Source organism: Heterocephalus glaber, unplaced genomic scaffold (assembly GCF_053883595.1).
Source record: "Heterocephalus glaber isolate CG9 unplaced genomic scaffold, H.glaber_assembly_v1.0 deba00001662, whole genome shotgun sequence".
Lineage (NCBI taxonomy): Eukaryota > Metazoa > Chordata > Mammalia > Rodentia > Bathyergidae > Heterocephalus > Heterocephalus glaber.
The window spans coordinates 4,543,580-4,554,491 of record NW_028258403.1 but is presented as its reverse complement, the minus strand read 5'-3'; the positions used below and the strand labels follow the sequence as shown (position 1 = coordinate 4,554,491).

At 48.4% G+C, this 10,912-nt stretch overlaps 1 protein-coding gene across 3 annotated transcripts; it reads left to right on the top strand.

The window, feature by feature from the left end:
- Positions 1-6: 6 nt before the first annotated feature.
- Ppp1r3e (protein phosphatase 1 regulatory subunit 3E) lies at positions 7-10,746 on the top strand. Of its 3 annotated transcripts, none has more exons than XM_087197185.1 (3): positions 7-186; positions 342-4,687; positions 4,954-10,746. In XM_087197185.1, exons 2-3 carry the CDS (start codon positions 4,271-4,273, stop codon positions 5,374-5,376), a joined length of 840 nt encoding a protein of 279 aa, XP_087053311.1. In that variant the 5' UTR covers positions 7-186; positions 342-4,270; the 3' UTR covers positions 5,377-10,746. The 3 variants fall into 3 exon arrangements, with proteins under 3 accessions (XP_087053311.1, XP_087053310.1, XP_004864230.1); XM_087197184.1 differs by having other exon boundaries at positions 7-232; XM_004864173.3 differs by having other exon boundaries at positions 7-4,687.
- Positions 10,747-10,912: the final 166 nt, after the last annotated feature.

The following is a 10,912-nucleotide window of genomic DNA, read 5'->3' as shown; positions in this document are numbered from 1 at the left end:
CCGGAGAGAGGGGCGGGGCTGGAGCGCAGGCCTGGGAAGGGCCACAACTTGGAAAGAGAAGGCTGGGAAAGCGAAGAATGGCTGTGTGGACAGGGACCCTTGAGCTGCGCTGCCAAGCCTCGAGGCTGCCCAGAGAAGTGCACTGGGCCTCAGAACATCTCGGAGCAAATTCAGCATTTCCGGAAGGTCTCTGATGTTCCACACACTTGTTGAACTTTTCCAGCCCTGGATTGTGAGTCTGGAAAAGAGGAGCAGTTCTCATGAAGCCAGGGACTGACGTGTCCTGTGAGACTGGCAAACACCACCGGGACACCAATCCTTTTTCATTCTCTTTTCCCCAGGGTTTATAATCCAGTGGTCTCTTCCTGGGTTGAGGATTCAGCCCGGGATCAGCCAGCCAGGACTCAGACTGCAAGCGGCCTCTGCAGGTACTTTTTTTCTTCATCTTCTTTTGTAATCGGATTGATGTATAATTTTTTTTTAACCCAACACGTGAACTCATTCTCATAATGGAAAAAAAAAATCACACACAAAGAAGCACATCATAAAATAAAATGCAGGTTCCCAGCCCCTCCTCACAGCAGGTTGCCAACATGAAGGTTAATATTTAGCCTTCCAGTTGACATACGTCTGTTATACTACGTGGCAGTATATTCATGCAGGGCGCTTCCTTGGGTGTGAAGCAGGCTGCCCTCAGCTGATCTACCTGGAGGTACTCACAGGCATTGGGACCAGGCCCATCGGGCTCTTGGAACTGGCAATTCCTTCAGCTCCCTTTGGAAAAGGCCCCAGGCAAAAGCCAGCAAGAGACAGCCCAATTCTCTTTCTTTACTCGGGTTCTTTTCTCCTGGTTTCCTTTGCTTCTACCTCCAATCTATGCCTTAGTGCTCCTGTCTTCTGTATGGTTACTAGAAAACCAGATTTTGTTTTTTTTCTGTAACAATAATAGTAACAACACAACTAAAAGTCTTATTAAGGGTTAAGTACTTTCTTTACATGTTTTTGTTTTGCTTTGTGGTACTGCTGTAATTAATCTTTTTTTGTTTTGAGACAGATTTCGTTAAGTATGTAGTTCAGACTGGCCTTGAACTCATGTATTCCAGGTTGGCCTCAAACTCATGACAATCTTCCTGTATCAGCCTCCCAAGTACTGGGACTATAGATGTATGCTACAACATCCAGCTGCAGTTTTTTTTATTTTGAGTCAAGGTCTTGCTATGTAGTGCAGGCTGTCCTTGAACTCACTATGTAGCCCAGGCTGGCCTCAAACTTGCCTCAATCCTCCTGCTTCAGCCTACCAAGTGCTGGAATTACAGTCATGCACCACCATGCCCAGTCAGCTGTAATTAATCTTAAATAATTTTTTTTCGAGGATTGAACCCAGGGCCCTCACACTGAACCACATCCCCAGCCCTTTTAAAAAATTATTTTGAGACAGTATCTTGCTAAGTTGCTAAATTGCCCAGGCTAGACTTGAATTATTGATCCTCCTGCCTCAGCCTTTCAGAGTGCTGGGATTACAGTATATACCACCACACCCAGCTTCTTACACAGGTTTTATTTTTACTTCAATCCTTATGCTGTTTTAGTCTCCTACAATGAGGAAATTGAGGGTTGGCTCTCATGTACTGATAAAGGAAGAAGCTGAAAGATAGTCTACATCTGTCTGACCTGAAAGTGTAGTGTTAACTTAGACCTCGTATTGCCTCAAGAGCACCTTTTCCTCTTGGTAGTCAGTGTTGCTGTCACAGGTGGAATGCACACCGTTTACGAGTACATAGAATGACTCCACTACTTTATGGCTGTATTCTTTCAACCATCCTCATTGGTTTCTTGCTCTTGAGCTGATCATTTCAGCTGCCACCAGCAAGGTTGCCCCCTTCTTTGGAGGCTAACCTAGTCTAGGTCTTTATTTGCAATTCTAGTTTCTTCTAAGACCCTATTACTTGTAATAAATAGTTTGTTTTAAATTTCAAGTAAATGTCTTAGGGAACCCAAAAATATTTGTCTGCCCCTTTACTTTGGAGCTCCATAAGAGCTGGAATTGAGGTGGATTCATTTTTATGTCTTCAGGGCAAAATGGGCCCTCAGTAAGTTTGACTGAATGAATCAATCAATGCCTCTGGGCAGTTATTGATTAGTCTCAGCCAGATGCTTGAAGATCACTGCAGTGGCTGTTTAAGAAATACTGATTTGGGATAAAGATTCAGTGTCAGTCTGAGCAGCCAGAAGAACAGCTGCTGGACCAACACAACTTTTACCTGGTCCAAAGCTATGTATCTCAGGGATCTTCTCAGACCAACACTGCAGACCCAAAAGATGGCACCTAAACTCATAGACAAAGTTAACAGTCCTTACCAGAAATGCTGAGACCACCTAGGCTGGCCTTGAACCTATTTTACCTTAGTGACACATTGTTTTTCCAGTGCAAGGAAGACCCTTTCAAACTGCTTAACTGTGAGATTTATTAGTGTATGGTAATTTTATACCTTAAGATATAGAGACTGTGTTCATGGATTTTATATGTATATGTGAAGAAAATAAAACTCAATATGGCTTTTAAAATGAGTGGTTTTTTATGGTTGATACTGGTGTGAAAATGCAAATAGAAATGAATTGTACAGTAAGATACTATGTCTCACTTTTTCAATTTAGTCACTTGTGATTTTTTCAGTTAAACTATCCTGTTTTAAATTTAGAGACTTCATTTCTACTCTAATATTTCCCATTTTACTACTCTGAAGATGTCAGCATTATCATTACATTTTTAACCTTATACTGTATAATCAAATGGCTAAGAGAGTGGACTATAGGCATGGACTGCTGAGGTCCTAATCCCAGCTCCCCAGTTATTAACTGTGTGACTCTGGACAAGAGTTCTACCCCCACTCCCCTCGATTTTCCTATAACTGTATTTCACGAGTTAATAATTTTAGAACTCTTACAATAGTATATGGTACATATCATTGTACATAATAGTATATTTAGCATATTGTACGTGGTATTTTAAGATCAGTAGGGAAAAAAACTAAAAACATGCCTTTTCCATTAATATGGGGGGAAAAAATCCAGTTCTGTGACCTTCTTGGAAGCTTTCACTAGAACTAGAACCCCACAGCCTGATCTCCAAGAGAGGTGTTGTGTGCTCACACTACCATTTTTTTTTTTTTTTTCTGGTACTGGCAATGGGAATCAAACTTAGGGCCTCACACTTGCCAGGGAGGTGCTGCGGTGCTGAGCTACATCCCCAGCCCAATCATTCACTAACTTGATGACCCACCCTGTGGTAAAACTGACCACTAGACACAGCCCCTCCCCTTCAGTATTTATAACTGGATTAGAGATCAGAGCTCTAACGAACTTTTTTTCTTTTTGGTACTGGGTATCGAACTCGGGACCTTGGGCTTGCGATGGAAGCGGCAGAAACACTGAGCTAAATCCCTGGCCCTATCTAACGAACTTTTTTCACAGGTGAGACAATTGAGGCCAGCGAAATTGTGCTTTGCTCCAGGTCACACAGTTAGCCAGCTGCAGGCCTGGGACTAGGGCTAATCAGTTCTGGACTTTTTTTTTTTGGTACCGGGGATTGAACTCGGATCCTTGCGCTTCAGGCGGCAAAACCACTGAGCTAAACCCCCAGCCCTAGTTCTGGACTCTTTATAGTGGGCAGATTTCAGTCACCCACCTTCTTGAAAGCCACAGCTCACCTTCTATTTGACCGTACCTAGCTCTCAGAACATTTTTGTCTTTGGCCCACTAGAAAATGGTGAGCCCTGAAGACAAAGTCACACATTGGGCGTTTTGAATCTTCAAGAAAAAGAAGTTATTCTTTCCTTCCTGTGTTAACCCTCCCCATGTCAGAAAGGTTGAGGACGTTAAAAATAAATAAGGCCTCACTTGGGACCCAAAGGATGGAGTCCCCGCCCCCTGGTGCAACAGCGAAGACAGATCAGGAGCCACCTGTCAGAGGGCTGTGGGCGGGGGCCCGAGCCGAGAGGCCCGCAGAATCGGCAGGGAGCTCACGCTCGGAGCTGACAGCTCCAAGGAGGCAGCATGGCATAGTGCAAGACCCTGGCAGCTGACAGCCAGAGGGAGGTAAAGGTGGTCACGGAGACAAGGCCGAGCAACGGAAGGTGGAGGATCCTGGAGGTGACAGCAAGGAGAGTACGCAGCGGCAAAGGGCTGCTGCAGGGCGGGCCCGGAGACTTCCGTGCCGACGCAGGGCGAGCAGGAACGAGGAAAGGCGAGCCGCGCCGGGACCGGGGGTGCCATGTCCCGCGAGCAGCCGCCCCGCAGTGACATCCCCCGCAACCTGAGTTTTATAGCTGCGCTGACAGAGCGCGCCTACTACCGCAGCCAGCGGCCCAGCCTCGAGGAGGAGCCGGAGGAGGAGCTAGGTGAGGGTGGGACGCGGCTCGGGGCTCGGCCCCGCGCTCACGCTCCGAGTCGTGGCCGCCGGGCCCGCTCTGCGCCCGCCGTGGGCGGCGGGGCCCGGGCACCTCGCAGCCGTAGCCCCGACACCCGCAAGAGAGTGCGTTTCGCCGACGCGCTGGGGCTGGAGCTGGCCGTCGTGCGCCGCTTCCAGCCCGGAGAGCTGCCCCGGGTGCCCCGCCACGTGCAGGTCCAGCTGCAGAGAGACGCCCTCCGCCACTTCGCGCCGTGCCAGCCGCGCGCCCGCAGCCTCCAGGTAGGCGGCAGGGTGCGTCCGCTCCCTGGAACCCCTCCTCGCCGGGAGCTCCCGTTGGTCCCCAAGCCGGGGCTTGTGCCTGCCCATCCCCGTAGAGGTGCTTCGCGTGTGACCGGCGCCGCTAAACCACTCTCGAGCCGCTCCACACTAATCAGGCCGGGCGCCGGGTTGGCTTCTGATTGGCCCAGTGCCTCACGGTGACCCCGCCCCCTGTCTCTTCCCTTTCCCCGCCCCCGGCTCCCTTCTTCCCGCTCCTCTTTCCCCAGGAGGCGCGCGCTGCCCTGGAGCCGGCCTGCGAGCCGGGTTTCGCCGCCCGCCTGCAGGCTCAGTGTATCTGCCTGGAACGCGTCGAGGCGGGCCCGCTGGGCGTGGCCGGGAGCGCGCGCGTGCTGGACCTGGCTTACGAGAAGCGCGTGAGCGTGCGCTGGAGCGCAGACGGCTGGCGGAGCCAGCGCGAGGCGCTCGCCGCCTACGCCGGCCCGGCCCCGCCCCCACCGCGCGCTGATCGCTTCGCCTTCCGCCTGCCCGCGCCGCCCGTCGGGGGCGCCCTGCTCTTCGCCCTGCGCTACCGCGTGACGGGTCACGAGTTCTGGGATAACAACGGCGGACGTGACTATGCTCTACGTGGCCCAGAGCACCCGGGCAGTGGCGGAGCTCCGGAGCCCCAGGGCTGGATCCACTTTATTTGAGCCGAGGCAGCTGCAGCCCACGGCGGCGGGGGCGGGGGGGTTGAGGGGGGACCCAAGGCACCCGGAGGCAAGGAAAAAGCCCTTGTGGCGGGAGGACGGGAGAAAGCGAGATGGGCGGGCAGCTGTCCTGGAGAGTCTAGTGGGGAAGGGCGATGAGGATGCGGGGCGTCGGCGGAGATGGGGGCGGGGGGCGGACGGAGCACGACGGCTGAGTGTGAGTGGAAGGAACCCGAGCCAGAGAGAAGGAAAGAGCGAAGGCGCTGGAGGGATTGGAGGACTGCTAAGGAGTGAGTGATGGTGGCCTTCTCTTAAGAGATTTGGCCTGGCAGGAGTAGGTAGTCGAAGGTTAAGGGTCCTTTTTGGGATTGAGAAGCAATGCGTGTAGTCCACCCCAGTTGAAGACCTTTAGGCTGCTAATTTTTAACCTTTTACCGGCCTTTGCCACCTCAGGTCCCTCAGTCCTACCCATCCCAGCTTTATTTCAACCATCATTGCCTTGCTTACTCCCAAGAACTTAGCCATTGCTTCCTGGGCCCTGGCATTATGACAAGATTCCTTGTCACCCAACAGTTTCGGATTTCAGTCCTCACGGACTTGATGCGAAGTGATGACAGGTAGTAGAGCTGCCTCCAGCCTCCAGGCAGCAATAAGGATTATAATGGAGGGAAAAGCAACTCCAAGTCTGTCCTTGTAGCCCAACTGTGGAGCTCCAAGGGATTGGTACACTCAGGGGCTTCCAGAAAAAAATGCCAGCCTTACTTTTCTGGGTGCCTTCTAATAACCTTTAAGCACTTTATGGATTGTGTTTGTCAAGGGACTGTGAACACGAGAATAACTATTCGAATTTATTTCTTCTGCCTAAGAAGAAAAGGAAGTCACTGACTAGTTGTGTGACTTTGAGCAAATTACTTCAGTTCTTTGGCCCCCAGCTTTCTTGGTGGGGAAATTGGATTTGAGTTAGGTGATCACTTAAGGCCGCTGCTTTTGACATTTATGATCTGTGCTGTTAAACAGTGTAGATTAGAATCTCCAGCCTCGTGCTGCAGTTCAGAACACACACAGCCCTGAATGTGTGTTGGGGGCTGAGGATGAGCCCTCTAGTTTTTGGCACAGATATTTAAGAGCCTAGGAAGCGTCCCACAACCAGTCTGCAGCCTCAGGGTATTCCAGAGCCTTTTCCAAACTGCAGTTTACCCTCTGCCCCTTGTTTTAGCTCTGGCCTTCATAGACTTCCAGAGACTGGGTTCTCTGAGACCTCTTTGGGGAAAATGATGCTTGGTAGCCCCAAAATGAAAGGAAAGAATGTGGGCATCCCTTGAGAATAAAAGATTATAGGTTTAATGAATGGAAAACATCAAGCATGAGAGCAGCTTGAAATTTAAATGGCGTCAGAAGATGGCAATCAGATCCATATCCTGAGCAAGTGAAATGGGAAAGCTGGACTCCTCTATTTACATTCCTCCCTGCAGTCTCCTCTTCGTTAATTTTAATACAGAAGTCATTTCTTTGCTGGTTGCTTGTTTTTCCTTTCCTCTCCCCCTATACCTAACCTCTTTGCTTTTCTTTTTTTCATTGTTCCCATCCCTTCTCGTCTCTTTTCTCATTGAACATGTAGGGTATTTACATTTCCTACTTTCTCCATCCTTGTTGATCTCTGCTCTTCCTTCTCCCTTTTCTCCAAAACCACGGTTGATCCACTTTCTCCCTCTGCTCCTTGTAAAGGGAGAAAGGGGATAAGAAGCAGTTCCTGATGTTACAGATGAACAAGGAGCTCCCAGGTAACTAGCTCCCCGTAACTTTTTGTATTATTGATTTCTCGAAAGAAAGATTTCTGGCTCCTGTTCTTCCTTGTCACTAAGTGAAGGAGGTCGTGCACATGCATGTACCTTCACATGCACTTAAAATGGAGGATAGGGCTTTTTACCATGGCCTTCCTATCCACAGCCTTAATCCTTTGAAGAAAGCTGAGAGGACCCCCTAGATGTTTCCACAAATTTAAAACATCATGTTTAGCTTGGCACGGTGGCTCATGCCTGTAATCCCAGCTCTCTGGGAGGCTGAAACAGGAAGATTGCAAGTTTAAGTGTAGCCTGGGTAATTCAGTGGCTTGGTGAGACCCTGTTTCAAAAAAGAAAGGACTGAGGGCTGGGGATTTAGCTCAGTGGTTTCGCCACCTGCTGCACGAGTGCAAGGACCCGAGTTCGATCTCCGGTACCAAAAAAGAAAAAAGAATGGACTGGAAAAAAAAAAAGGACTGAGGATGTAGCTCAGTATGAAGGCCCTGGGTTTAATCTCCAATACCACAAAAGAAAAGTGATCTTGTAATGAAAACAAAGAATTTCATGTATTTTGTAAATCAGCTTCAGGTCAGCAAAGTGAGGAGAAACTACTGGAAGTAACCAGGCATTGCACTGTTTAGGCCAAAGCCAGGAATCCAGGAAGTCTGGGTCAAGGTTCAGTATGTAATGTTTTGCCTGCTGTGTTACTGTTATGTCATATTAACAGTAGAAATAGCTCACATTTACTAATATATCTGCTAAAATTGTTTTGCATGCATGCTCAAAACAACCTTATGAGTTGAGCATTATCATTATTCGTATTTTATTTTATTTATTTATTTTGGTACCAGGGATCAAACTCAGGTCCTTGCACTTGCAAGGCAGGTGGAGGAACCACTGAGCTAAATCCCTGGTCGCATTATTCCTATTTTAGAGAAAAGTCCCAGAGAAGAGAGAAGCTCAGTAATTTGTCCAAGATCACATGGCTAGTAAATTGCAGAGCAATATAATCCAGTAATCTCCAGAGCCCATATGCTTAGCCATAATGTTACTTTTTTTCTTTAGAAACAAAATGAGGAAGCTGGGCATGATGGTACACACTTGTATTTCCAGCAGTCTGGGAGGCTGAGCCAGGTGGATTGCTAGTTTAAGCCCGGCCTGGGCAACTTAGTGACTTAGCAAGACCCTGCTCGAGATAAAAAAGGAAGTGCTTAGGGCGAGGGATTTAGCTCAGTGGTTCTGCCGCCTGCCTGGCAAGCACAAGGACCTGAGTTTGATCCCTGGTACCAAAAAGAAAAGGTGGAAAAAGAAAGTGAGGATGTAGCTCAGTGGTTCAATTGTAAAGCCACAAGGAAAAAAACCATTGCTATATGTCTTTTTTTTTTTTTTTTGGTACTAGGGATTGAACTCAGGACCTTGCATTTTCAAGGCAGGCACAGTGCTGCTGAGCTAAATCTCCGGCCTAATATGTCATCTTTTAATAGGAAAACTATAGTTCCTGATTGTGCTCTACCTTCCTATACTCCCAGTCTCCTGAACTGGCTTGGAGAAGGAAAAGCACTTGAGGTCCCAGGCTTCATCTGTTCTACCAGGAGGTTGTTGCTGTCTTCTGTGTTGCTGTCTCAGCTCTGCAGAATCAGCAAGGGATCACTCCACCTATTTAAACTCCAGCCTTTGTGTACCATTGGAATTCTCTCCTGGCCTTCACCAGCCTTCCATACCTGTTGGTTTGCCACCTCCCTCTCCCTCCCCAGTAGCCTTGAGTGGGTAGATTGCTTGGTGTTTCCACTAGAAAGCTCCCTGGCTAGGACAGCTGCTGGCTGGGCTGTGCTCAGGCCCTAGTATACTGTTGGTGAGTAAACAGAAACTTGGATTTGGGAGAGGGAACCAGGAATACTCCTGTTCCCTGAGCTCATCCTGTGTAAGATAGAGTGCCATGCGGGCCGGGGATTTAGCTCTGGTTCTGCTGCCTGCTTCGAAAGCGCAGGGATCCGAGTTCAATCTCCGGTACAAAAAAAAAAATAGAGTACCATGGCCCACTCGCTCTCTCATTTTCAGCTTTGGAGGATAACATGAGTCTTCTGGTTCTCTCCATATTTAGCTGACATAGGCCCTGGAGTAAGCTGGAAGTTTCCCCAAGCCTGGGCCTGAACTGAGCCACATTCTTGCACACACAAATAATGGGTATCTCACTCTTTGAACCTGGACTTGCACAACTACCAGTGCGAGCAACCCTGTAAAATAGGGAAGAAACTAATACTTCTCAAGTGGCTTTTGTGTGCCCGGTCCCTTTGAGATTCTCTGGAGCTATCCCTTGCCTAGGTGCCTTTGATGTGTACTCCTCCCCTAGGACTTGAGCACTGAGATTCTCCCTAGCTCAGGTTTTCCCTCACCTTGTGCAGAGCTGGTGCAGTGGTGTTACAAACCTCACCATCTGCAATTCTTGTGCGATGACATAGTACACTTTCCTTCCTGTCTTCCTCTTGCCCAAACTCCCAGTAAGCAAAGAATACTATGCCCAGACAGAGCCGTGACGATTGGCTTTTCCCAACTGCTTCCATGCAACCTGAAGTGGAAATACTAGGAATTTGGCTGAATCTTTAGGAGTCCTGATAGGTGTTATGTCTTAGGCATTGTAGTGGAGCGTCCTCTAATGTCTGATGATTATGAATAGCAGTTTGGGGTATAACATGGCAGCTGTGGATTGGGAAGTGCTGTAAAAGAAAACACTACCATGGTCCAGGGCTTGATCCTTGAGCCAGCCCAACAGGAGCACTGTCCCTTTCCGCTAATCCAGACCTCGGAAATCATCCTGCACCTGTCTGCCCTCTACCCTTCCTCCTGTTGCTTTGTTTCTCTATGAATGTAGCTCGTTATGTCATAACAAGCCCTAACACCTCAACTTTCCAGTCTGACTCCCACATGGGTTTCTCTGGAGCTCCTCTGGATCCCTGCCATTCACTGGTCATAGTCTCCGAGACAGGAAAAGCTTATCTTCAGAGAGCATTGAGTGCAGGCTCCATTGCAGAGAACAGGTTCAGAGATGAGAAGACTCCAGCAGGGTCAGATTGTTTGTTAGTGCAGCTCAAGATTGGGTTAAAAAAAAAAGATTGGGGTTTAAACTCAGGCCTCCTGATTATATCCTGTTACCAGACTGAGAAACATACCTCATGCACACAGACTCGTGGCAATTCATGGAAAGGATAATATCAAAAATGTTTCATTTTTTGCTGCTAGTTTCTACCCCCTTTCCCTTCCAGGCATAAAGAGGAACGAAGGGACCAATAGTTTTCTCTGTGTCCCCAGACTTGGAATTTCTTTTGATGATGTTGCTATAAAGACTGAGTAATCCACCTCTTAAGTAGGTAACCCAGGGTCAAAATGAAAGCTTGTTACATGAATTCCCCCAAAAACCTCTGTTCTTGCCAGGCTCTCCCAGAACCTCCCCAACTCTTCACAGTGCAGCCCTGTGCACTGGGCCCCAAGCCCACTAGTATTTTCCCTCACTTCAAATTTTTTATGTAGCTGCCCTCCCTTCTGGGTATGAAACCTCATGTTTGAAATAAAGTTGAAATACGAAAAGAAAATACAAGGTATTCAGAAATTTTCTTTGTTTTGGGCCAAAGGTTGCAAAAAACAAAAACACTGAGCCCCCTTTCCATTTCTTGGTCTTTTCATTTCTTAAAAGTCTTACTCCCTCTGGGCATGATGGCACACACTACAATACTAGCACTCTGGGAGGCTGAGGCAGGAAGATC